The sequence below is a fragment of the Seriola lalandi genome, unplaced genomic scaffold, assembly GCF_002814215.2.
Source record: "Seriola lalandi dorsalis isolate HSWRI2012SDOR001 ecotype SW California unplaced genomic scaffold, Sedor1 jcf7180002054408, whole genome shotgun sequence".
Taxonomy (NCBI): Eukaryota; Metazoa; Chordata; class Actinopteri; order Carangiformes; family Carangidae; genus Seriola; species Seriola lalandi.
In genome coordinates, this window is record NW_019524961.1 from 1259157 (window position 1) to 1285499 (window position 26343).

General features: G+C 41.7%; 4 protein-coding genes and 1 non-coding gene across 7 annotated transcripts; 2 read left to right on the top strand and 3 right to left on the bottom strand.

The window, feature by feature from the left end:
• Nucleotides 1–946: 946 nt before the first annotated feature.
• hax1 (HCLS1 associated protein X-1) lies at nt 947–4000 on the top strand. Its single transcript, XM_023409910.2, has 7 exons — nt 947–1123; nt 1428–1681; nt 1950–2122; nt 2215–2278; nt 2364–2497; nt 3204–3324; nt 3567–4000. The coding sequence occupies exons 1-7, from the start codon at nt 1059–1061 to the stop codon at nt 3638–3640; spliced, it is 885 nt and encodes a 294-aa protein (XP_023265678.1). The 5' UTR covers nt 947–1058; the 3' UTR covers nt 3641–4000.
• A 2776-nt stretch (nt 4001–6776) lies between these two features.
• Nucleotides 6777–10665, top strand: aqp10b (aquaporin 10b). Its single transcript, XM_023409909.2, has 6 exons — nt 6777–7085; nt 7971–8097; nt 9065–9202; nt 9721–9839; nt 10085–10302; nt 10401–10665. Exons 1-6 carry the CDS (start codon nt 6777–6779, stop codon nt 10600–10602), a joined length of 1113 nt encoding a protein of 370 aa, XP_023265677.1. The 3' UTR covers nt 10603–10665.
• Nucleotides 10666–11152: 487 nt separating this feature from the next.
• znf687b (zinc finger protein 687b) lies at nt 11153–20740 on the bottom strand. 3 transcript variants are annotated; one of them, XM_023409907.2, is made up of 10 exons: nt 20681–20740; nt 17617–19971; nt 16563–16825; nt 16283–16467; nt 15560–15736; nt 15245–15407; nt 14535–14885; nt 14135–14235; nt 13589–13676; nt 11153–13130 (listed from the first exon to the last, which is right to left on the bottom strand). In XM_023409907.2, the coding sequence occupies exons 2-10, from the start codon at nt 19955–19957 to the stop codon at nt 12522–12524; spliced, it is 4278 nt and encodes a 1425-aa protein (XP_023265675.1). In that variant the 5' UTR covers nt 19958–19971; nt 20681–20740; the 3' UTR covers nt 11153–12521. The 3 variants fall into 3 exon arrangements, with proteins under 3 accessions (XP_023265675.1, XP_023265674.1, XP_087031155.1); XM_023409906.2 differs by having other exon boundaries at nt 16563–16858; XM_087175029.1 differs by lacking the exon at nt 20681–20740 and adding an exon at nt 20385–20626 and having other exon boundaries at nt 16563–16858.
• LOC111657659 (small nucleolar RNA SNORA13) lies at nt 15016–15150 on the bottom strand. The gene has a single exon (XR_002760941.1). It is a non-coding gene; the product is annotated as a small nucleolar RNA SNORA13 (small nucleolar RNA).
• Nucleotides 20741–21031: 291 nt separating the features above from the next.
• Nucleotides 21032–25720, bottom strand: psmd4a (proteasome 26S subunit ubiquitin receptor, non-ATPase 4a). Its single transcript, XM_023409908.2, has 10 exons — nt 25639–25720; nt 24901–25041; nt 24260–24374; nt 24065–24151; nt 23829–23897; nt 23436–23651; nt 22965–23073; nt 22718–22849; nt 22542–22594; nt 21032–21639 (listed from the first exon to the last, which is right to left on the bottom strand). The coding sequence occupies exons 1-10, from the start codon at nt 25662–25664 to the stop codon at nt 21469–21471; spliced, it is 1119 nt and encodes a 372-aa protein (XP_023265676.1). The 5' UTR covers nt 25665–25720; the 3' UTR covers nt 21032–21468.
• Nucleotides 25721–26343: the final 623 nt, after the last annotated feature.

The following is a 26343-nucleotide window of genomic DNA, read 5'->3' on the forward strand; positions in this document are numbered from 1 at the left end:
CTACTGTATATTTATACAACACCATATTTCTGAAGGAAAATTATACTTTTTAAACCCAGGACATGTAATTAACCAGTATTAGTTTATAGAAGAAGTAACATTTTGAACGAAGGACTTTCACATGTTGGTATTTCTGAAAGTGAATGTCCATTCACCTGAGTAAAGTGCTCATCCAGCAGAATAGCCCCTGTCAGATTTTTTTTTTTTATTGCATTAGTATGTTAGCAGCACTTGATGCTGTCTTTGGCCAAGATGGAGCAAATTTTAACCACTTGATATAATATTGTCCATCCTGCTTTGACGTGTTAGCAGTATGTTGATGTATTCTATAACAGTACATCATACTTTATGGTGGTGGAAGAATATAATTTACAAATAATATATACAGTATAAACATACCCCATACAAGTAAAGCCCCTGCATTACAACTTTTATCCAAATACAGGTATTATCATCAAATTTTACTTTAAGATTAAAAGTAGTAATTATGCAAAATGACCCACTCAGTGTTGCATATATATTATTGGGATATTATTTGTGATACATTAACGTGTAAGAGGGATGTGTATTCAAGGTAGAGCTAAAATTTAATATAAGTATCAAGTAACAGAAGATAATACTCAACTAAAGTACAAGTACGTCCAAACTGTACAGTGCTTGCATAAATGTACTTGGTAATATTCCACCACTGACATTTTATATGCTGGCAGGTCGAAGTATAAGTAACGCTAGAAGTACACAAAGTAAATTAGACGCAAAACTGTACTTCTCCAGTACTTGAGTAAATGTACAATGTACCAATGTCGACGGGTGATAATCTGCGCCCATTTGAACTGTCATGACCTCCCAACATCTCACTTTTTTTTTAGATGTCGCATTTCGTCTTCGAGATGGATTTACGGTAACGTAGAATTACGTCTGCTTACGTCATTCGGGAAGTATCCAGAACACTTTACGACATTGTTGACAACTGTGACCGTCTACCGTTGGTACCAGATGGTGTAGATATATAGTTTGTTTAGTTATGATTTAGGTTTGTACAAAGCAGTTGTCACTAAATGAGTGTTTTTGATTTATTTCGTGGGTTCTTCGCAGTTCCTGGAGGCCATCATCGTGGCAGAAGGTAAGTTTATGGAGAGGAGAACACAAGCTAACAGAAGTTCGCTAACGTTAGCTCGGTCCGTGTTGTGCTGGGATAGTTAGGTAATGAAACAGCTTTAGACACCCTCAGCTCTGTCAGAAAGGTCAAGATTAGTGCTTCTCTGCCAAGATAACCACAGGGGTGCCTCAGCTCGCGTGGTAGCTGTTTTATTTAGACCGAGAGTGACCTGGGGTCTAATAAGATTGAGGGCTTTGGGATCCATTAATCGGTCAATACACATTAATGACATGAACATTCATCCATGTTGCTTACTGTAATGTGTCAGGGACCCCTTCTTCGATGCTATGACTCATGATGATGATGATGATGAGGAGGACGATGAGGATGGATTCTACTATGATGGGTACCGGGGGGACCAGCAGGACCCTTTTGACAGTGCCTGGAGGTTTGGCTTCAGCTTTGGTCCAGACGGGATGAGGATCCAGGAGCCCCCAGTGTTTGGCCACGTCCTCAGGGAGATGGAGGAGATCTTTTCCCAGATGGGCCGCTGGGATGGACAGCCAGAATCTGGACAATTTGGTACGAACACTGAGCCATGATGTATTCAAGATTATTATCCATTATTATGTGTTCTTGTTTGTGCCCTTCTCTCTGCTTTAGTTGGAAAAAGGTGATGCCACATGCGTCTGTGCACTAATCCGGATTTGACAACCCTTGAATCAAAATATGATTTCAGTTGTGGGGGGAAGATACCATCCAGGTTTAAAGTGAAGACCTGTGTCATCTAATTTTGTTCTCTTATTTTCTAATTTTCTCAGCTGTAGTCTCTGTTTCCTTTATGTTCTAGGTGTTCCCAGTATCATGCGACCACCATCTCAGGACAAAGCAGAGATAGGAGGAGGGGGATCCAGTGGGAATCCCCTGAGAGACTTTATGTTGAAAACCCCTGACAGTGGCCTACGAGGGCCTCAACCAGGGATCTCTAGAGAGCCCAGAATTGATGGCCACCCTTTTTCCAAGGTGAATGGGACTTATTCATCACGATTTTGTTTCAAGGGCAACTTTAACTTTGTTAACTGTTATGTATAAACTACTCTTGGATGTCTTTTAAGTTCAATGATATTTGGAGACGGGGGCCACAGAAAGCTCCAGAGGAGGAGCACAAAGGAGACAGAGGTAGGGGATATTTTCAATCCTTTAGAAAAAGAGATTGTACTGTGTGATTTTGCCTTGTATCCAACTAATTAGCCATTCTCTCCAGATCTGGACTCTGCAGTGTCCTCTGGGGGCCTTGACCAGATTTTGACACCACCTGCTGGTCAGGCACCGAACCAGCCCAGAATCCGATCATTCTTCCAGTCAGTCAGTATCACCAAGGTGGTGAAACCTGATGGGGTGAGAGAAACAGTTTATCTGAGTTGTATTATCAATCATATGTTAATATTCTTTCACAGCAGATTTTCAAGTGTTACACGGAGAAACAAATTTCCCCATTTTATCCCAGTGGGAAAACCATGATAGTAATAGGGAGGGTAAGGGACTGTGAAATGATTGTTGCAAGGGCCACACACCATAAAAACATTAGCACTCTTAGTACTGTAAGGCCATTTATAATATCTTGACACAGTAGCAGTGCACTAAATGGCTTTTTATTTATATTACCACTTGTGAGTTATGATTTTTTATGCCATTAACTCATGTTCTTTAATTTAAAACTTAATTAAAGGACATAAAGGACATTTAATTAGTTCCACACAATTGAATTCAATCAAGTCAATTGAGTCAAATTTGATCGTGTAAATTTAACTTAAATTTTCTGAGCATTTATGCCCAGGGTATTAATTTCACTTAATTTTGTTTAATTACATTTAATGAAATTGATGTACTCAACTAAATTTAATTATAGTCATTGACTTAATTGAAATTTAGATTAATTGAAATTTTATTACATTTAATTTGATTTAATCAATTTTAATTTCAATAAAATGAACTTCATATATTATCTGGACAGACAGATATAAACTACAAATTGACTGGCTGGTGGAGGCAAACAACCACAAGGTGGTAATTCTGGTTTTCTGGTTTTGTGCCTGTGTGTCAGACGGTCGAGGAGAGGCGAACAGTTAGAGACGGCCAAGGCAATGAGGAAACCACGGTGACGCGCTCAGGAGGTCCTGCGGGCCTGGAGGGTCCAGACCATCGGACCGGCTCAGTTTTACCAGGTGAGTTTATCCCCTCTAATAATAATAATAATAATAATAATAATAATAATAATGATGATGATAATAAAAATAGAGATAAAATTGAGTATGAACACAAAAAAATTAATGATAAAAAAAAACAAGTTTAAAAGTAGTACAGCATTGGGGGGGGGGCACTGGGTGTATTTACACTCTCAGCTGATTCACTATACATGTTTTCAGGATATTTTTTTCACTTATTCTTATTCTTATTTTTATTCCAGGTGGTCAACACCCCTTTTCAGACATGCGGGATTATGACTCATTATTCTCCAAGTTCTTTGGAGGGTTTAAATAACATGTAAAGTGAAGTATACTCTCTGGACTTATTGACCATAGCTTTTGTACACTGAAAATGTTTCAGTATATGAGTGTTTCTGTAGACCTGTGAGTTGGCATATTTATAGGATATGTCTATATATGGACAGAACACATACATGACCTTCAGTTGCCAAAATTACTGTTTTGGATTAGGGTCACTGGCCTGTTGATAGCACTGGGCTTTCAACTGAACACGTAGACTACAGGCGGCCCATCCCAAAGACACACATCAACACCTGGACAAGTCACAATTACATATTTTATTTTTGTATTGTCCTGTAGACAGGCCTGTATGGATGTGTGTGTGTGATGCATCTAATAAATCTTAATATATTTACCTAGTGTTTTTTCCCATGTTATTTTTGTGTAAGTGAAACAGACAAAACACATTGTTACTCAGTTCACCTTATTTAGGAGTTTTTGCTTAAATGGCCAATGTTAAGCAAAAGTTACATAGTCACATATTAGCATTATTTCTACAGTTAATAAAATGCTCATGTGTCAGACACTTTTTTGCGAACTTTAAGTTAATCCTCTGGTTTCAGACACTAGCGAACACTGCAGTCTAAACAAGAGATTTTAACTCTCGAGTGAACTCTGGCGTTTCTTTAGAAATACTCAGTGTGAAAAAGATTCAGACTCACAGATCTTTGTGTCGTGTGTAAATGTTCATCCTTACATCACAGACCTTCCTCCAGTTTACTTTATACTCATGGTGTTTTTGCACACTTGCTCTTTCTAGATAAAGAATTGACTGTTCTAGCAGCATTATCTGGTTGTGATGTTGGGGTTTATCTTTCACACTAACATCAGACTCTTATTCTTTAATAACCTCTTGGATATTAAAGGTCACTTGCATCAAATAAAGCAGTATAAGGGGAAACAAAGTATGTATACTCAGAAACGGATGCCGTTGCACTGAATGACTTGTGGATAGTAAACGAAGTGATCTTTGACAGCGTGAGAGAACTGCAACAAAATGGTTTGGACGGAGCTGCTGCGAAGCGTGTACAGAATAAACAGGAACTGGAACAATTGAACCGTTTGGTGAAGGAGCGTATGAATTTTAAATCCAACCCCTCTTAACCTGATTTCTCACTGTGTATATAATAACTATAATATTGTTGTACTTGGGGGAATTTCCAACATAAGATGCCAGTGAAACATAAACAGCACCTTCTCTAAGACGAATGCAGCTTGTTCTGTTCTTGTCATGTCTTTGCGTGCCGACTTGTTTCTACCAAGCTTATAACATTCTTGATCACTCTAATCTGGAATCAAGCTTATCATGTCCTCATCAGCGTGGCTCATTTATCAAGGCGGGGTATGCATGACTGCAATCCACTTATTCTTATCTCTCTAGCTTATTTAGCTTGTTTCACATTAACCCACTTTCCTCTTCTCCACTGTCCTAACTCCTTTTTCATTTCTTCCTCTAAAGAATGTCCATTAAATAAAAGGCTCCTATGTAATGAATATTTTACTGTGGCATTGGTCAGGATACTGGTTTCCTTGTGGTTAAACAGAGATGTCTCTGATAGACAAAGTATGATAATTCATGTTCAATTAAAATGTAAAAATTCAAGGAGCGCTTTCATGTGTGAAATATGAGAAAGAGGGGAGCGGAGATATCACCGCCCTGATTTTTCCTCTGAAAACTGGCTTCATCCCTGACATTCTGGAGAGCACCATCCTTGCAAAGCATTTTAATAAACATGGAGAAATGAAATGGCATGGTGCTAACTCTGGTGTTCTCCCTCAGCTACTTATAAGTTTGTGTTCCTCTCTGGGACATAAAGCTCTTATAATCATGAATTCCCTTTAATGCGGGTATTCATTTTTAAAAGGTTTCAATTAATATTCTCTGCCGTTTAAACATCATCCCCTTTCTCTGTCTGAATGGGTGGGGGAGCTGTTTCTTTATTTCCATCTCAAAAACAGTGAGAAGACAGGGCTTCCAAAAGGTCCAATGAGAAATAATGATAAAGAACATTTCAGCACTTTCCTTCATTTCAAGTCTATGATGTGCAGAAAGGTAAATGTGAACATGAGTGACTGTTGTTCAACATACAGAAAAATTTAGATTAAAAAGCATTAATTCTTAGAAGCAAATTACTTACAAAATGTTTCTCTGAACCGTTTGAATTTTTTTTAGCACATGGATACCTGGATTCAAGTCCAGCTCTCAGCTGACTTTTGCCAACCCTCGCTTGGCACAACTCTCTGCTACTCACCCACGATCTGCATTAGATATCACAGCCAGTAATATTGGTCTGTGTTTTGATGTACACTTTTGTTGATTTCTCTGCACCAGGAGTTAAAAAAAGTGTTTCCAGCTTACAGACCACGTAAAAATGATGTCAGCACTTCTGATATATTTATCCCCCTTTGAAGTCATTAAAAAAGTCAGGAGGGTTTTGCAACATTTTCTAAACTTATTTTACACTGGAAATGATTTAAGACAATAGAATAGAGATGAAATACCTGTTGTAAATTTACTTTATTTATTACACTACACTTTGCTTTTCCATTATTACACAATCAAATGCATTCATTTTATTAATATTACAGTATGATAATCTCCTGGCATTTATTTTTATCTCTTACAGTGATTTGTAATGTGGTAACAGTTTTTTTGGATTTGTATAATCTAAACTGAGTTGGCAGTAAAATGCACCACTGCACCAGACCAGGCCAGCACATTTAAATACATCATACAATAAACCTGAAATCCACAGCAAAAGCGCTCTTATCTGCTTATTGCTGTTTTTTATCATCTTTATTGTGTTGTGGTCAATTAAACAGACACAATATGTCACAAAGGACAAGAAATATGTACATTCTGCTTAATTTTTGGGACACACTTTTTAAGATTTAAATGAAGAATTGTCACCTGAAGAGTGGCATCAGATCCTGTTTGCATTCAGAGAAGAAGTGATGTGGTGACCAATCAAATGAGAGGAGCAATCAGAGCCAATTCCAACCAGGTGGGATGAGAGCTAAGCTACCAAGTGAGTGTTATCAAGCCTCTTTGCTAGAGTCCAGTTTGTGTGTGATGAAGTATTTTGTAATCATGCCTGCTGTGATTTAGATTTAAAAACTAAAATAAAAAGATGTCCAACAGAGTGAAATACTCTTCTCTCCTACCTGCACACACTCCACCGCCTCAGCTGTGCCATAAAGTGTGTGACGTAGACCACGGCTCCAGTATGAAAGGGCAAACTCTGCTCAGTGAGGCAGTGGCTGCAGTGTTTTGCGGTTCGGATCCACCTGATGACGGAGTCCCAGCTCTGAAAGCTCACCTGTGGCCGGACGGTGCAGAGGAAACCTCGGGGATGGAGAGGCTGCTGAAGAAGTGTCAGATCAGAAACCAGCTGATCAGGGAGTGTATGGCTGAATGCCTTGGAGTCTACATCCTGATTGTGAGTATTTTTTTGGTTTTTTTTAAGCATCTAAATTTAAGTGAGTTGCACGAGGTTAAGGTAAGAGAGGTTAACTACATGTGTATCTCTCTAATGTGTGAGCACAGCAAAGGATTCACCCTCTAAAGTCAATTTAGAAAAGACGATTCCTTTTCATCTTTGTCTTTTCCAGCAAATGCAGGCTTTTGCATTTAATTTAATAAGCTGTAAAATTTAACTTGAACTTTGCCAATTCATCCAAAGTCTCACTTTATCAGTAAACTCGACATCATGTATATAACAGTTTCCTAAAACTATCACATGCTTACTCTTGCTTTGAAGCAGCTAGTGAGTCTTCACAATAGATAACCAAGGACTTTGGCCCTAAAGGAAAACAGAATGAAAGAGAGTGTGACAGTGAGTGAGGGGGAGGATGGGTGAGGTAAAAAGGGGGAAGATAAAAGAGAGAGGGCGATGCAGAAAACCATCATCGTTGATTTCAGGATGGACAGTGATGTTTGTTTGTCTCTGCTGGTGAGGTTTGGGTGGTTTTGTTTTTTCGTAGGTTTCTATGTAATGACTGTTTCACCAGGGCAATCAACATTTACAACAGAAATCATAAAGCAGTTTCCTTAGAATTTAAGTTCATAAAAATGGAGATGACACCAAGGTCAGCACTGTGTTGTTGTTTACCTGTGTCACAAGATTCTGTGTTAACTGTATAATGAAGATATAAACATCTTTTTTTTAGTTATTATTTCAGTGACTAAATCAGTAAATCTCACAGGTATTATCAGTTTTTAAATGCACCGTAGAGTCATGTGGATTCAGATATCTGGATCAGTACGGTTATTGTATAAAGTATTATATTCTGTTAAGACAACTCCTCATCTCATGCAATTGCAGCTGTTTGGATGTGGCTCCGTTGCCCAGGTGACCACAACTCAGGATAAGAAGGGACAGTACCTGTCGATCAATCTGGGTTTTGCTCTGGGAGTAACATTTGGGGTCTTTGTGTCTCGTGGAGTGTCAGGTAAGGGACTGTAGAACAGTTCTGTTTCACTCCCCAGGGTTTTAATGTTTTCTTTGAATCCCAATGTAAACCACAATATCTTAAAAGGGGAACTCCACTGATTTATTTACAGGTGTAGAGTCCTACTGCATATATAAAAAAAGGGAGCTGAGTGAAATGTGATAAATGTTATTTTGGTTTGAAACCTCTAAAAAAATCTGGGGGTGCACAGTTTGAAAGAAGTGAGCTTAGCAGACCTCTTCTCCTCTCAGCTTGAGGCTAACAGCTCAAGGCTAAATTAGCTGCTAGTAACATCACACACCTGAATCTTAAATTGAAGATCAGTGACTGAGTTGCATTGTGGGTAATGTAGGTTTTTCAAAGAAAAGGTGTCCTTGGAATAAAAGCTGCATCAATTTTGATCTTTCAACTGTTCAGGAGTGCAATGCGAAACCAGTGGAGTACTGTTTTAAAGGAACGTCTAATGTGCACCAACAATGTACAAAGAAAAAGAAAGAAGAAATGATACAGAGGCAGAACTGCTGCCCTCTGCATATGGCAAAGTCCACATTTGTGAACCATGGTACATGGTGCAAGTAAGGTGCAACTATAAACTTTATTGCAAAGGAAGACTTAAAAATATAGATTTAGGACATGGAAAAAAAAATACGACCTACTCCTGCTCTCACTAAAAAGTCAAGATCACCCTACTTTCAGCCAAAAGGAAAATGACCAAACTCTCCCCCTTTTCTGAATCCTTCTCCACCCCTAATATTTTTTCTACAGTCCCTATGTTGTAAAGTGACGCACCGAATGGAGAAATTCAGCTGCTTGTGCACAACATGAGAAATGCTTGTAAAAGAATAATTGTTTATTTATTTATATTTATTAATATATTTATTAATAGTTTATTTCATGAGACAAAAAAAATATTTTTAAGTTATGTTTCATGTCAGACCTGAACTCTTGATTATTTCCTTTTAACAAGGTGCCCATCTGAACCCTGCTGTTTCTCTGAGCTTGTGTGTTTTGGGCAGACATCCATGGCTGAAGCTGCCTTTCTACGTCTTCTTCCAAGTGCTTGGAGCCTTTTTGGCTGCAGCAACGGTTGGTCTGCAGTACTACGGTGAGTTTTTCCTTCACTGCAATCACAATCACACCATAGGACACTAGAAACACAAAACATTTTCTATGGGTACAAGGAGACTATTTGTATTCGAGGACAAGACTTGTGCTATTTCTCTAATTGTCAACAAATGACTGAGAAGACCAAAACCAACAACCTCTCAATAACCCTGTCTGTGGCATTCAGTCCAAACATATTCATTCCTACTGAAGAAAAACACACCGTAGATGTAGTTTTATATTTCAAAAGGAAAAAAAGGTTAAATAATTTCCAAAACAGCTGGCACTGTATATTATTAGCAAATGTTACTTAAATTGGATTCATTGATGCATTTGTTTGGGGACTATTTTCAGCTGTGAATTAATACACGTTTGGTGCTCCAGTTGGTATTTCTGGCAGGAGGACTGTATGTGAGATTGAAATTAACAACAGTGCCCATCTTCATCATAATGAAGCAACATGTCAGACAGTGGAATGATGTGGTTCACATGTATTTCTTTTTTTTTTGATGTCTACAGATGCCATCCATGCATACAGTGGAGGTGAGCTGACGGTGTCGGGTCCCACGGCTACAGCAGGCATATTCTCCACCTATCCAGCTGACTACCTCAGTGTGTGGGGCGGTGTCGTAGACCAGGTCAGATACTGTTTAAAGGCCTGTTACTCACACGAGGGTGAAACATAAGCTCTACTTTTCTCAATAGTCTCTTGGACTTATTCAGAGACGCTACTGCTTTTTCATAATTCATGTTCCACTTGCATGAAATCTTTATAGCTGCTGAAACAGTTAAAGGTACTTCTTTTAACTTGGATTTATCTGTTGGCCTCTCGTCTGGGAACAACCATGGTGATAACATACAACATATTCCCATGTTATACCAGGTGATAGGAACAGCTGCATTGCTGCTGTGTGTCCTGGCTCTCGGGGACCAGAGGAACAGCTTCCTCCCTGATGGTCTTCAGCCTGTCCTGGTGGGAGCAGTGGTGCTGGTTATTGGCATCTCGATGGGCTCAAACAGCGGCTACGCCCTCAACCCAGCCAGGGATTTTGGGCCTCGCTTGTTTACGTACATCGCCGGCTGGGGAGCGGATGTTTTCAAGTTAGTAGTTTCAGCCTTTTACTAATGTCCACTTTGTTGCTCCACATTAATGACTACAATTGGAAAACCCAGGTTGAACGTTACCCTACTGTCTGCAGGGCTGGAGGAGGCTGGTGGTGGGTTCCTATAGTGGCTCCCTGTGTCGGAGCGCTGCTGGGAACACTGATCTACGAGCTGATGATTGAAGTCCACCATCCTCCCACTCCGTCTGAGCTCCAGGTCTCATGTCAGGAGGCCACTGAGGGCAAGACTGGGCTGGAGCTGGAGGGGGTGGAGCCAGGCTGTGAAAAACCCACTTAGTGGTAAAATGAATCCATGTTAAAGAGGAAAGAACTGTCAAACAGAGTAAACTGTGTAAATGGATGTGACTCATGTTTTTGGAACATGTAGATTTATTCTGCAGAAAAATCCACTACATTGGTCAACAACCCTTGGATGGACTGCTATGAAAGTTAGTACAGACATTAATGGTCCCCAGAGGATGAATGCTTTTCCTCTAGCGCCACCAGCAGGTCAAAGTTTATATCTTACCCAGAAAAACAAATATCTCAACAGCTACAACATGGATTGGCACCAGATATTAATCATCATAACTTTGGTGGTCCATTAACTTTTCCTCTAGCCCCACCATCAGGTCAAACTTTTAATTGTCCAATAATTCGGTTTATGACCTGCAAAAAAAAAAAAATCTGCCTCAGCTGTACTTTGTGGCTTAGTCTTGTCAATAATATGAATTACAAGTGAATGTAATATGAACAGATCTGAAAACTGTCCTATTTGTTAACAGAAAGAAGCTGCAGACATCGCTCTGAATGTGACCCTCAGCTCTGCAGAGAAACCGAGTCAATCCTCTCTTTTACACATTTATTTCGAAACAGCACAAAAGTGTATGGCATTTCAGCAAGCAGACCACAACCATGGAAAAAGAAAATGACATGAAATTTCCACTATTGAGCTATATAAATATGATAGCATGACATATAAAAGATACAAACAAAAAAAAATCCACTCGTAGGCCTCCATCACGTGACCATGAAGGCGGTTTTTGAAACATACAAAAGAAATGTGAGTACAGCAAGCACTGATTCTGTAGATAAAAAAGAACCATCTCAAAGAGATAAACATTTGTATTCATACACATTAAGACAACACGACCCCCACACTCTCCCTCTGCTTTGTAATTACAATGTATAGCTACCTCTGGGGGTGGGGGGGATTCTTTTTTTTTCTTTTAAACTTCAAATTGTTTTGGAAAAAAAAGGGAACAGTACAAGTACAAATACTATACGTATTCACATTATCATAACAAGTTACTAAAACCAGAACGCTTTCTTTTAGTGTAATTATATGTATTTACATGGCAAAACTCGTACACATATACTACTGGCAGGAAGCCTGACCTCTCTTCTTCTAGCATTACAATTAACATCACACATTATTCACACTACACAGGTTACAGACCTCCGGTAACCTCGTCTCCTAATGAGATGCTTTCCAAGATTTGCATCTCATGTTTCTGTTGCACGTAAATCGCACTATGTCTAGCAAGATTTGACGCGACCGACTCACACAAATACCAAGAGTCATAATGTGTTTCATATAAATAAATATTATAGCAACATAAAAATCAGTGTCAAATTCTCCAAACGCTCCTGTCATGTTTCAGATGTCGTCACATCTTTGCTTCAGGTCGGTTGTACACCAGCCTCTGGAGCTGTTGAAAGTGGCCTAATGCCAGAAAAACGGGTGTGGACTTGAAGCAAACAAAAATGAATATCATGAACAATATGAAGTACAAAAATATGGGCACTACAGCTATCAGGAGTACAGTGGGAGGTGTATGTACTAAAGTATGTGTTACATGAGGAAACAGGCAGGTGGCTACACTCAGAGTGAGAGTGATGGAAATGGAAGGACAAGACGTAATTAGATACAGTATGGCTGATATAGAACTGTTTTACTGGGGAGGGGGGGCTGAGAGCCGTTCCACGATCACAGGTGCGTTCAGATAAGTGACCAGTAACATGATCAAACATGCAGTTACAATCGCACAGAATAGGTGCCGTAGATTAAAACTGTTTACGGTAGCTTAAAAAAAAGACTGCACAGGCAGCAGCTCTATTTTTATCTCAGGATCAACATTCATATTCTATCACCTCGGGCATGACCCTCGACTCCTCGTTGTAGATCTGTCAGTTTCAGAGCACCCCGCCCCGCCTCTACTGGGGCTTGTCTGTCTTGTGTGCGGTGAGGAAGGCCATGCCGTGGGTCCTGAAGTGGGTGTTGAGGTCCGAGGCCTTGTCGAAACGTCGGCCACACACCTTGCAGCTCAGATTCCCGTCTCCGTCCTCACCCAGCGCCTGAGGGGAGGCAGCAGGAGAGCCGTCCGGAGAGCCGTGAGCGCGCGGGGTGCCCCGTTCCGCGTCACTCTGGGTGTCCCGCACGCGGTGAGTGATGAAGCGGTGCCTGCTGAGAGAGCCGGCTGATGCGAAGCAGACGCCACACTGCAGGCACTGGAAGGAGGCTGTGTCGGCCCGATGTTGGGGGATGTGGCGCTGAAACTCCGCCCCGTCCTCGGTGGAGAAGCCACAGGGGACACAACGGAAAATGTTGTCTTCCTCCTCTAACTCGCCGGGTGTCAGCGATGTCGATGCCACGCACGCCCTGGTTCTCTTTGCGGGCCCACCGCCGTCCTCGCCGTCCTCTGTGGCGTTTTCTTCTTCATCTCCTGCCCTGGCTCCAGGAGGTGCACCCTCACCGTCTTGTTCTGAGGAGCTACCTGGACCTTCGCCCCCTGTGGCTGCACGCTTCCTAGTCATGGGTGGTCCCTGAGGACACAAGAAGGGAGAAACAGAATAAACATCTGCGGTATTGACATACAAGGCAAGCAAAAAGCAGAAGAGGAATTTACATCTTGCCAAACACTACTGCTGTTTCCCAATTCCCTCCTGTACATAATTAATAACAATATACAACTTACATAATTTACACATCCAACAACATACAAACAACTGCATCATTTTCACATACTAAATGTATATAGTATGTACGACCTTACATATGCATTACAGTATGCTGTTTTTGCTCTTCAATATTAACAGGAAATGATGCAATACGTGCAGTAACAAGGATTTGATAGCTTTTCTATTGTTAACACTACATGAAGAAAACTTGCTTATAATTACCGTTTAGTGAGGAAATGTGACATGGCTTCAGACTACAACTGAGACAAGAGCCTGTTTATGTCCAGGAAACGAGAGAAGTCCGTAACGCTGTCTCGACTCACCTGTCCATCCGTGGTTCTGTGATGAAGCCGAATATGCTTGTCCAGTAAGAACCGGCTGCCAAAGGTGCGTTTGCCTTCTGTGCAGTATCTGAAAAATAAATTACGCAGAGTTGAATTACTTCATCCAGCACTGAGATTACGCCAGATTGAACAAATTCTAGGCCTAATTAATACAGCCTGACTGATACTGTTTTTTTGAGTTCCTGATATTGATATTTAGGCCAATAGTATTTTTTTTTTAAACATACGATATGATACAGATCCCTTAGATTATTTTAGTATTTCTGTACTGCAATTTCTCATTATTTACAGGCTGATATGTACATGATATCGATATATCTGCAATAGGCTAATGTATGATATATCGGCGGGGTTGATTTATCAGTCTAACCCTAGAATTAGAATTAAAATAGTTATTAATATGCCTAAATAGTAAATCGACCATTGAAAACTACCTTTTAGCAAAAAATTAATCCATAACATAATAGTATTGGGTCAATTTGTGTCTGACAAAACATGTATTTGATGACAGCTTAAGTGACTCACTGGCAATGGAAGACTCTTTTGTTGCCCTCATGAATGACGCGCTCATGACGTCTCAGGCTGGAAGACGTGCTGAACGTGCCTCCACAAATACGACAAGGGAACTTTATAGTGGGTAACACAAACACACACAGGGAGACAGACAGAGATAAGATAAAAAGACATTCAATCTCAGTCAAATGCGCTACAGTACAGAGAGGAAATTAACAACCACCACCTCCACATATGGATGGTTCTTTTCCTGCTTTACAATGAACTATGAGAGGTCACTTTCCATCCACAGAATACAAGTAGCTGGTTAAACAGTTTGTGTGCTGAAATGTTAAAAACCTCAGTGCCCTCCCGAACTGTACTCACTGGACTCAATACAGTCAGATTAAAATAAATAATAGTAATGTCCCACCTTGCCGTGCTCCATCTTCACATGACTCAGATAGTCTTCGTTGTCAGTGAAGGTGGTCTGGCACTGGGGGCAGGTCCACTCAGTCGGAGCACTGGGATGACTGCTGCCCCCTGCAGAGGTCGAGTGACCCCCTGGAGCCTCGTAGTCCTCATCCCCATCGTCATCGTCGTCCTCTTCCTCCTCCTCTTCCTCCTCCTGTTCCCGCCCCCAGTCCTCTCCGTCGGAGTTATCAGGTTTTCCAGAGGACTTTGATTTGAGGCCGGAGGGACCGGATGTGTTGGCCGGAGATGAGGCAGGGTTAGAGGCATCGGACTGAGACTCCTGTTTGGCTGATGGGCCTCTGTGAGCGGTCTGAGGTGGGCGGCAGGAAAAGTGTGAGAGAACAATAGGGCATACAGAGCAAGTGAATTCATTAACCTCTAAAAAAAATACCAATTACTCCAACTGGTTCACAAAAACTCATATCCATTTCTAAAATAACTGCTGTACTTGGTATAGAACTTAGGACAAGGTCACCAGAGAGGAACCCTGCTAAGGCCGATCCAAGAATTGCTATATGCCTTAGTTGACACCACAGTCACTGTAGAAAGCAATGAATGGGCAACACATAAAGGCAAAAGGCTCATTTATGAATGACAAGATACATCTTCTATCATATTTTCATAACTAAAATATTTAATATCTGATTATTTACTCTGCAAACAACACACCTTAATATGCTCCATCATTGAACCTTTCTGGGCGTAGAGCTTAGTGCAGTCAGGACACTTGAACACATGCACTTTTTGCTTGGCTAAATGAGTGTCGAAGTGCATGTACAGCAAGGGTTTTTGGGTAAAAACCGTATCACACATCACACACTTGTAGATCATTCTGCAAAAGAACAAAAATACAGACCAGGGATTTATATCTCAGGGATCTTTTTCCAAAACGTGACTGTAATTTTCCAACATCGTCTGAGAATATTTGTCTGCACGTGGGTCGAAAATGTCCCAAGTATGTTTTGATAGAAGCAGCACACGTACTTGGCCTGTCCTCCAGTGAGCGTTGGGTGCTGGGTGCTGATGTGACTCTGGGCGCTGGGGGAGGACTTGAAGGCCATAGGGCAGCTGGGGCACTTGTGAAAGACCTCGCAGTGAGCAGTCTGAATGTGGGACTTGATGGAGTTCAAACCTCCGAACACGACCTGGCAACTCGAGCACCTTGACAAAGCAGAATGTGATGCGTTAAACCTCCATTTCCTCCAATTCATGTTCAGATACGTGTCCACCTTAAAACCTCCAATGCAGACCACATAATCACATATACGCAGATGCATATAATGTAATATATTGACACAAAAGTACAAAATAGACAGACACAGAAGTAATTAAAAGATTTCAGCTTCTCAAATGTGAATATTTGCTGGTTTTATTAACTATGTCTATGAGAGTAAATGTAATATTACTAGGTTCTCCACTGTTTGTGGACAAAACAAACAATTGGAATACATCATCAATTTGGGCTTTTGAAAATTGTGACGGGCTGTTTTCAACATTTTCTGATGTTCTACAGACCAAACAAATAATCAGCTAATCAATCAATCATGAAAACAATCACTGGTTGTGGTACATTGTGGTACATTGTACATTATACACCTAGACAATAGGTCAATCAGGTATGAAACTGAAGTTTAGACCTAAGTGGAGGCTGGATACTGTAGTCGTCATGTGAAATGATAACAACGGTTTTGAAAAGTGTCTACACACCTGTAGCCAATGCGCCTGGCAAAGTGCAGACAGGCCTCCTCCAGGTGGGTCTGGAAGCTGGCCTGCCGTGCGATCCCACCACACTCGGGACAGACATGGGCCGCTCTGTGTTTATGGATCCTCTGGTGGGCGGACACAGCACACGAGTTTGGCAGCATCATGGGAGGTGAGCACTGCGTACATGTCTGAAGCAGAAAGAAAGGAAAATAAAATGCAACAATCAGTGACCAACGATGGAAACCAGCATGAAATATATTGTGCTCTCACCACCAACACTCACTGAGTTGGGAGCAGCTCTGATCTGCTGGAAGTGCGTGACCAGCTCAGCCTTGCCAGAGAATTGTGTTTGGCACTCCGGACATTTGAAGTTGTTGTACTGCAACCCCTCGGCCTTCTTGCAGGGCAGAGGCATCAGTGCTTGGGGGCCCTGAGGTGCACGGCGGACCGGCCGAGGCTGAGATGCTGCTGGGGATGTAGCATCCTTCAATGGGCTGGAGTTGGCGGAGAGGGCGGGGCCTCCGGGTGTGGTAGAAGGAGAGGAGACTGGAGGAGAGGAGGACGAAGAGGAGAGCAGGCCTGGTCAGCCAAAAGGTGGAAATCAGAAGAGACAAATGGGAAATGGTCAATGGAGATGAATCACAAATGTTTTTTGTTTTTTTTCATGAATATAATAAAAGAATAGACGTATTTTTGTGGTTCTTTCTTGACTCTCTACAAAAATAAAATTTATGACGTAGATTTTGATAACTGATTCATCGTGTCATTTTTTTTAAGCATAAATGCCAAAAACTGATTCCTGCTTCTCATTTTTTAATATTTGCCTATTCTATAATAATTAATTTAATTTAATTAATATATTGAATATCTTTGGGTTTTGGATTGATGATTGGCCGAAACAAGCTATCTGGAATCTTTTCACTGTTTTCTGACATTTTATAGATCAACCAATAAATCAACTGTTCAAGAAAATAACAGATTGCAGTTTTAGCATGTCAACAACATAACTGAATATTGACTCCAAAAGCATCAAACACTCTTCATACAGAAGGATTAGTTAATGGACAGAAAATTAATCATCAACAATTTTTATAATCAATTCCTTCCATATCTGCTGGTTCTTACTTCTCGAAATGTGAGAATTTGATGCTTTTTTCAGTTTTATATAATTGTAAATTGAATTTCTTTCTTGATTTGGACAAAACAAGAGACTTTGATGACGTCACATTGGGCTATGGGAGATTGTGATGGGCATTTTATGACTGAACAATTAATCGTAAAAGTAAACAACAAATTAACTGATAATTAAAACAATCGTTAGTTGCAGCCCTACTTACCACCAATGGGTGTTATGTCCTGCTGGCCAATCATCTGCTCCACGGTGACTGGCCTCATGACCAGGTGCGAGCACTGCATGACCAGCCCACGCTCCTTATGCTCCCTGGCATGCAGCAGCAGGCTGCACTTATTGAAGAAGGCCAGTCTCTTAGCGCAATGGTTGCAGGTCACCTCGATCCGGAGTGATCGTCGGTCATAGTGTCGAGCCAAGCTGCGCTCCAGGGCAAAAGCATCTCCGCACTCCAGGCAGCGGTACCCTGTGGCAGGGAGCGGGAGACCCCACTCAGGTGGCGGAGGAGCTGAGAGGTCGGGCTTGTAGCTCGGCAAAAGGTTCTTACTGTTCAGAATTTTGTTAAAAGCCTCCACCAGGCTCGACTGACTGCGGGAGATGACGGCACCTGTGCTGTTGACGATGGAGGCAGGTTTGTTTGACTGGAGAGTGCCGCCGATGATGGTGCCACTGCCTCCGTTAGCCGTCTTATTAGTGGCTGTACGTACACTGATCCCACCAGCAGCAACTGAGAACTTGGGAGAGGAGGCCACAGCTGGAGTTACAGGCAGGGCAGCAGATTTAGTGATGCTAACAGCAGTGGCGGAAACCTTGGCCTTGTCAGATGCGGCCATCTTGTTTTGGACCTTTGTAGCGGCAGCTAGCATGACGCTGCTGGCTGCAAGTGTAGACACGGGCAGAGCATTGAGAGCACTTACTTTCTGGGATGTTGTTGTCATGTGTCCTGGGGAAGCTTCAAGTTTTTGGGCCTTGTTTCCTAACACCTTACGCTCCCCAGTTTGAGCTTTAGGGTCCAAACCTTTCCCTGCAGCACCACCTTTAGGCGCTACCCTTGTGACAGTTCTGGTGATTCCACCTGTGGAGGTTTTAATTGTTTTTATTCTGACTTTGAGGGGTCGGGATGGAGCTCCAGAAGCAGCAGGTGCAGCAACGCCCGTTTCTCCTCCATCAGTAGACGGAGGTTTAGGCTTGCCATCATCCACCTCCATCTTTTCCTCAGCTGTTCTCACATTTTCTCCCTTGTCAGCTTTGCCATCAACCACCCTATCTATCCCATTCCCTACCTCCATCTCCTCCTCCTCCTCTTTAGGCTCCCGCAGTTCAGATGGAGGTGGAGTGGAGGCCACAGCAGGGCTGGAGCATCTCTTAGTGGCAACTTGAGCAGTTGATTTTGGCATCTCTGGTTCAGGACTCTCTGGTGAGTCTCTTTCTTCTATGACATGTTCTGGGTGCCTGTCCTCCAGCTGGGGACTCTCTGTTGAGCCAGACTGGGGGGTTGAGGAAGTTAGAGATGCCCCTGAAGGAGTGTCCCCAGGTTTAGGGTGAGATGCAGTAGAGGATGTGGGCTGAGTTGAGACCGAGTCAGACTTGTAACGTCGGCTCAGTTGAGTGCAAGTCGGGGAGTCTGGGTTCTCCTGGATGACCAGCGGACTCCCCAAATCAGGGTCAGAATCATCTTCCTCTATCTGCTGGTGCTGAAATCCAGCAGGGCCACTTTTGGGAGCTCCGTTAAAAGGCTGAGATGAGTGCAGTGTGTGTGATGAGAGCGCAGAAGGTGGAGTTGGAAGCAGAGGCTTGGAAGGTGGAAAGAAAGGCGAGGCTAGTCCGACGGGCCCACCTGCAGCCAGAGGAGATGACCCCGCTGATAGAGAGGAGGATGAAGGTAATGATGCTTTTACCCCATCTGCCCTCTCTTGGCCTGTATCCTGCTGCTGCTGGTGTTGCTGCTGTAGAAGCTGCATCTTCCTGGCCCGGCCCACCGGATCTCCAGACCCCTGTGCCACAAGCGGTTTAAGTCTGTTGAAAATGTTACCACCCTGCTTGTGAGGCTTGTTTGCACCGGCGCCTGCTGCTTCTGAAGACACTTTAGGGGTGTTCATCGACCACGACGCTCCATTAGACTGGGCCTGGCTGAGGGGAAGGGGCGTAGAGACCCCAGATGCCCCAAAACCGTTGTGGTTGAGAGCTTCAGATTCAGCCATTCCAGGGGCACACGCACCTAGTCTAGGACCCACATCTACCCCTGTGATCACATCAATGGGGTCCTGGTCTGTCTCCCCCTCCCCTCCATCTACAGTCTCCAGGCGGACTTTATTCTTTACAATCACACTAACAATTGAGGTGTCCGTCTGGGGGTCTGAGGGGCTCGGCGGCCTCAAGGATGACCCAACGCCCACCACGCTGTCCGACTTTCCCAGGGGTGCGCCTGCAGCTCCATGAGGTCCCTCTGCCTCGTCTGGGGCAGACTGGATGGCCTCTTTGGCATCAATGTCAGGAATGTCAAATGCTGCCAACAGGTCATCAAAATCTGGGGTCTTCATGTCCCCCATACCGGGATTAACTCCTGCAAAAACATAAATTCAGAGACATAATAGCACAAGGCAACAAAATGCACTAGCATGAACCTGCCTGGGTTGTTGTCCATCACCCAGCATAATACCTACTACAAAAGCTCAACATGCAAAACGTTAAAATCGTAAATGGTCGTTAAAACATTTCTATTTTCGATGTAAACTCTTGCGTGCACCTTCGTTTGACACAAACTGACAAACTGCAGCAGGTTAACTTGTTATTGGTGAAGCAGGCTAAGCTTCACGGATCCTGCACTAGCATTTACATTAGCCAGCTAGCATTTTAGCGTCGGCGGTTCTGCAACCAAACCCTTCTCTGGTAACAGGTTCAGCACTAATTTGCTATGAATGGGAAACGCTGCTACAATAAAGCTTTTAGTGCATGCAGAAGCCTTGAAGTAGTGACCATTTAATAGACAGCTGAACCGGGACGGCGTTTCGTAGCAGCGACCTCGGTTATTTTGAGCTAACGATATTCCTCCCCGACTGAGGCTGGCTAGCTGGCCGCTGAGCTCCAGCCAAGACAGAGGGGTCATTTAGCTAACTAGCTAGCGCTCGCCATCAAAAAGCAACCGGAGCGGTTTGCTGAGGTGTGGTTTCACAGCAGTAATAACCCGGTGATCGTAGGGTCGACGATGTCTCAGAAGAGAATGACTGGGATGGGGATTTTCGTTTAATATTGCATGTATTTTGATTGTTTACCTGGATATGCGATTCCCGACTATCCTAGCTCGTTTTCAGCTGAAAATGCTGCGCTTCCCGTCACATGACCCGAAACATCCTATCAGGTTGTGATAGCGCTGGAAAAATGCACGGAGGATGCTGCAAACGACACGTATATTTATTTTCTACTGGGAATGACATAAAACATTCATCAGTGTCCTCAACACACTATTTTTAAACCTCGCGTGAAACCACTTGAAGCCGGGACCGTGGTCTCTGCATAGAACTGATCGTTCGCCACGATCACATCTTTTTTCTTATCCCAGTCTACATACAGCACTGTCAACAATATCAGGCTCAGGGGGCAACATAAACACCAAAAAGGCAGTGTTTTTACGTATAGATTTTATTGCAAAAAACACAAAAACATGACAGGAATATGGCTAGATGTTTAGTTTAAGAGCCTGTCATCACAATTTTTTCTTCCTTTCTGGTGGATCAATCAGTAATTATACCATGGAGGGAAAATGTAGGGTAAAGACTGCACAAGGCAGTTTGAGAATAGGCCCATATTATATCAATAAGATCAAATACATGTTGCTGGGAAGTCAGATTTTACACTCATTCAGGGCTGTAGGCGCCTTATTTCTTGTATGTTGGTGCTTTTGAGTGTCTTGACAGAAAAGGATGGTATTAAATGTCAGAGTGCTGTCATGCAGTACAATGCATCAACAATCTTTTTGTATATTAAAGAAATCCTGCATTAGTCTGCAATTGTTTGTTTTTTCTGGTCAATGTCTGAAGTCTTTGCCCCTCTCTTTTGTTCCTCATTTCTTCTTTTCTTCATCCTTTTTGCCATCTGGCTTGTTTCCTGTCTGGGAAGCCAGGGAGCCCATGGCGTTGCGGATGGCCTCATTGTTTGGGTCAACGCCAGGCAGGTTCTCCAAGACACTCTGAAGGAAATCTGGGTCTTGCATCACGTCATAGTCATCTTCTTCCTATTCAATTACAATATAGGATACAATCAATTAAGATGGATCCGGTCTTAATTTAACATATTTTAAGATCCCAAGAGTCCAATGTTCAGTCATGCTTCATGTGAAGGTAAATGTATGCGTGTGCGCGCGCGCGTGTGTGTGTGTTTGTATATACGTATGATATCCATACTTATTTTCATGTGTGACTCCTAAAACTATGTCTGCTTATCTTGTATGCTAAGTTCTGCAAAGTGGGAGGAGCTGCTGAAGTATTTTTCTCCACTGTAACTTATAATTTCAAAGTTTTCATTGTATCCTCATTTTTTCTAAGCAAACACTGGCCTCTCCTGGATAATTTAATAATCCTGTAGGTCTTGATTATGGTCATCAGTTTTATAAATATAAGTTTGATATAAGAGAAGCTCTGAATATAATAACGTGCTGTAACAAAATCAAAACCCTTGTTGGTGCAACTGGGAACAAAACACTACACTTTAAGGCTTATCCATCTAAAATTGAGAATCTTAAAGTCAACTAATTTCCACTGCTGAATGTGTTATTAGGATTCTACAACATGTAATCTTTGCTTCAAATCTATGTTAGTGACACACAAAATTCCAAGATCAGTGATTGGACATTTCATACCAAACTCAAGTTTGGAAGTAGCAATTTACTTGCATACTTTTGTATGAATGATTTGACCAGGACTTTCATCTCTATCCAAGCCTTAAAGTCCTCCACATACCAGTCTCTTAGAATTATCTATGCAGAGAGTGAACTACATTTTTACTCCAAGAACCCTGGACGCCAGAAATAACTCCACCCACTTTGCACCCACAACTCTAGTGGGAATACACAAGGACCAGCTAACAGCAATTTAACCATTGCTTCAGTTTAATTTAAGAGATCATATAATGACTCACCTTGGCTGATTCTGTAGTGTCCATGGCAGCCCCTGTGTCCATTTCTCCATACTCTGTTCACGGTATACATTAAAAAAACTTATGACTTATTATCTTAACAGACATACCAGCTAATATAAGAGTGACTGAAAGTGATATCAGGAGCCTAATGTGTATAATAATCGCATGGAACTCACCTCCTCCAGCAAGAGACATCTGCATGGCGTAGGCTATCTGCTCCTCCTCTGTCATGCTGCTGAAGTCAGGAAGCACTGCTGCATCACTCTCAGGCTGAGATACTGACATCTTCAATAAGGCCTCTTCTGATTCTGTGAGGAAAACAAATCAAAAGTAAAGGACCAAAAATGTATCGTTCTATCAAATCCTGATAAGTATTATAATAAGTGCTATCTCTTAAGTTAAATTTGTCAATCCTCCAATTACCGTCTGCAGTGGGTGTGGGCATGCCGGCCTCAGCTGCAGAAGCAGCAGCAGCTCTGCGGGCCTCTTCCTCCTGCCTCTGTCGCTGCTCCTCCATTGATACACGCAGGGCCTAAAGGAATACATAAGGACAACTCAGCGAGGAAATGAAAGCAATAGGCATCACCACTTCTTACTCTAAAAAGATACTTTTTTTAGAGTTCTGACAAAGACACTAAGTACTTGAGAACAGATCAATTTTACCAAAATGTGGCAGTATGGGAAGTATAGTCAGAAGCTTGAATGGGGTACCGGACAGGCATTTGAGTCTTGCCTTTGTACAATCATTGATTATCATCAGGTGGTAAGTGCTATGTTTTCCATTTTGGTGCCATCATAACAAATAGACATGTTTGCTTGAAGAACCCTTGAATTTCTCTCTAAAGTATATGATAAGTTAATAAGGCCCTTGAAACCCATCCTTATGTTGCTTACCAGGGCCAGCTCTGGATCAGCACTAGGATCCACACCAAACTCAAAGTCACTGGCACCAAGACCCATCATAGAGCCTCCTTCACCAGCCAGGATAGGAGAGGAGAGCAGTGCATCAGCCAGACTGGGCCCTGGAGGGACTGTGACGAGGTGGGAACCTGTTCCCTCCTTTCCATTTAGAGTATTTATAAAGGCGGTCAGCTTCTCTGTGTTCACCTCCTAAATAAACAGTTGGAGAAAGAGGATAAGGACAACTGAAAATTCTGTTTATAAATAGGTGTAAGGGGTCTAAAATATGGTATTTCAAGAAAATACAATACAAGAAAAAAATATATTATACTTTAATTTACTCTGCCTCAGAGCAATACCATGGAAGATGAATCAAGAATTCCCCACCTCTTCTCCGAAGTTGATGATATCCACATTCACTTTCTCTTTTTTCAAGCGCTTTGCCAACTTCACAAGCTGTAGAATTGGCAGGTTGGGACAGAAGCAGTTAGAGATTAAGAAAAAGAGACACACGTTAACAGTGATGTAGACAGTGGGGAAGTTTGTTAAACCTATGATGTATCATCAGTAGGAAATCAACATTTCTCTCTTGAAGAAAGTCTGATACAAGACTTCATACTCACATCTTTTTCATTATCCTCCACAGGACTCCCAACAAAGGCAATGATCCTCATCTTGTGGTTTTTTCCTTGTCTGTGCTTCAGGGCCAGCTACACAGGAAAAATAATTCAGAAATGTGGCAATCAAAATCTAGTGTTTTCATTTACAAATAACATAATTACTAGGTCTAGTCCTAAAATCAGAAACATGTTACACACATGAGCCACTCTGATGCCCGTGCAGAAGGTTATCTTCCCTATGGGCTGGACAGCATGGAGTTTGGAAAGGATGCGGCCAGTATCTGGTGTCAGTGTGGTCAGGACCTCACAGTTACTACATGAAAACATAAGACAGCAAGAAAGTAGCAAAGACAGCTACAGTTATCCATTATCAGCAATCATGTACATCAAAACTGACAATGTATTCAGAACTGCAATGATTAGCTGATTTAAAAGACAGAAAATCATTAATTAATTTTTGGCCTTTTTTAAGCAAAAATGTGAAATATCTTTGGATTTTGGACTGCTGGTGAGACTAAATAAGATGTCTGAAGATATCACTTTGGACTGTGGAAAATTAGAACAAGCATTTTTCACAATTTCATTGGCATTTTGTAGTTTAAATTTTAAATTGATAAAATAATCGGCTGATTAAATCAATAATGAAAATAATGCAGCCCTAATTGTACATCAATAGGCCGGAGTAACTTTAAGTGTTATTATTCAACACTTAACTCTTATTATTACTTGTTGATGTACAGTAGTTATACAGATAAAGAGAAAACTCTTATCGGTGCCTATCAGATGCGCATATGCAAAGTGTTATGACTTGTTCTATGTTTAAAGAGAGAAAAACATACTTTGCCATAGTGATGAGGCCCACGTTGTTTTCTGGGTTACTGCGTGTTTTGGAGTGGCAAACAATGTTGACAGCATCTTGCTGAGCCTGTAGCCTCGTCGGTAAGAAGTCTCCATTTCTCATGTATTCACTGTTGTCCACACTGAGGAGAAAACATCAATTTAACGAGGCTCTGACACATCACTGAGCTAACCAGATAACATGATCAATTAATATGTCATTACCATATCAACCTCGACCTTGTTAGGCATTGTAGCTAGTTTACATTAATATGACATCTTAGTTCCTCTTAGCCATCAGCTAACTGTGGAAAAAGTCTGCCTTCCTCACCGGGAAGTTAGTGAACTAGTTGTAGTTACAGTATAAAAAACAGCATTAGCACGATTCGCTAATGTTAGCAATTGGTGACACCACATACGTCGCTGGCGTAAACAATCAAATCATCGAGGTTCATAACTTCTATATAAAACACTAAATTGTAAAGAACGACATTCATGAATGCGGACACTTCAATACAAAAACAGGAAATCTGAGCTAACTTTAGCTACAATGACTCAGCCGGTCGATAGTGCGTTAGCTGGCTAACGGTCAACGGTCAGTTATATCAGCCCGGTTACAGCGGCATTTCCTCCAAATTCAGGTCTATGAACAACCTAATCGAGTAAACATGAACCATGCCTTCGTATGAATAGTTAATAGATCAACAACTACATAAAAAGGCACTTCATTCAGTTCTTACCAGACCATAGTACTTTCAAGCCCCATCTTGGAAAGTTCTTGTTGCTCTCTGATGTAGTCATACAAACTCGCAGGCTATTGGACGAAGACTGAACAAAGCGAAATATGATTGGCCAGGCTTCGTAACCTGAAATTTATTAACAAATAACTGATAGCAATAGACCTTAACTAAAGGTCTCCTTACTACTTCTTTCTTTTGAACTTTCAACCGTATCTGCTCAAGTGGATGGAGTCTGCTCAGCTGTTGTGAAGATATCACAGAAAATATAAGATTCTGACTTTTTTTTTTCTGGAGCTTTCAAGTGCCCCTTATGGTCTGCTTTAGTCTTTTTAAAGCCAGTTGTTTATGTATTATTGTCTTATGTTTGGGACATTGAGATGCTTGTCGTTGAAAGGTGTCATACACAGAAACTAAAAAGTTTACTGATTTGTCATGGAGACAGCTCAGAAAAAAATAGACTAGAATTTTGACTGAAAAAAAAAACTCCTAACAAGATTCGCTTATTAGCTGTTTTCCACTGCATTTCACTGTCTTCATCAGCAGATAGATTTTAAGTTGCCATCAAGACAGCTCAGAATAGAATATAATTATGTTAATACTGCAAATACAGACTAGGATTTGGCAATATGGATAAAATCCTCTATCGTGATATATGTAATTTTGTACTGATATAGACAATAAAATTAAGATCAACTGAGACACTAT

Coding starts and splice junctions, on each gene's coding strand:
- hax1 (XM_023409910.2), top strand. CDS start 1,059: ATGAGTGTTTTTGATTTATTTCGTGGGTTCTTCGCAGTTCCTGGAGGC. Junction 1,124..1,427: donor GGCCATCATCGTGGCAGAAG/GTAAGTTTATGG, acceptor GTAATGTGTCAG/GGACCCCTTCTTCGATGCTA. Junction 2,123..2,214: donor ATGGCCACCCTTTTTCCAAG/GTGAATGGGACT, acceptor ATGTCTTTTAAG/TTCAATGATATTTGGAGACG.
- psmd4a (XM_023409908.2), bottom strand. CDS start 25,664: ATGGGGCTTGAAAGTACTATGGTCTG. Junction 24,152..24,259: donor CGGGCATCAGAGTGGCTCAT/GTGTGTAACATG, acceptor TTTCCTGTGTAG/CTGGCCCTGAAGCACAGACA. Junction 21,640..22,541: donor ACACTACAGAATCAGCCAAG/GTGAGTCATTAT, acceptor GTAATTGAATAG/GAAGAAGATGACTATGACGT.
- znf687b (XM_087175029.1), bottom strand. CDS start 20,514: ATGACCCCTCTGTCTTGGCTGGAGCTCAGCGGCCAGCTAGCCAGCCTC. Junction 16,859..17,616: donor GGACATAACACCCATTGGTG/GTAAGTAGGGCT, acceptor TTGGCTGACCAG/GCCTGCTCTCCTCTTCGTCC. Junction 13,131..13,588: donor ACAGAACCACGGATGGACAG/GTGAGTCGAGAC, acceptor TTGTGTCCTCAG/GGACCACCCATGACTAGGAA.
- aqp10b (XM_023409909.2), top strand. CDS start 6,777: ATGTCCAACAGAGTGAAATACTCTTCTCTCCTACCTGCACACACTCCA. Junction 9,203..9,720: donor GGTTGGTCTGCAGTACTACG/GTGAGTTTTTCC, acceptor TGATGTCTACAG/ATGCCATCCATGCATACAGT. Junction 10,303..10,400: donor TGGGGAGCGGATGTTTTCAA/GTTAGTAGTTTC, acceptor TACTGTCTGCAG/GGCTGGAGGAGGCTGGTGGT.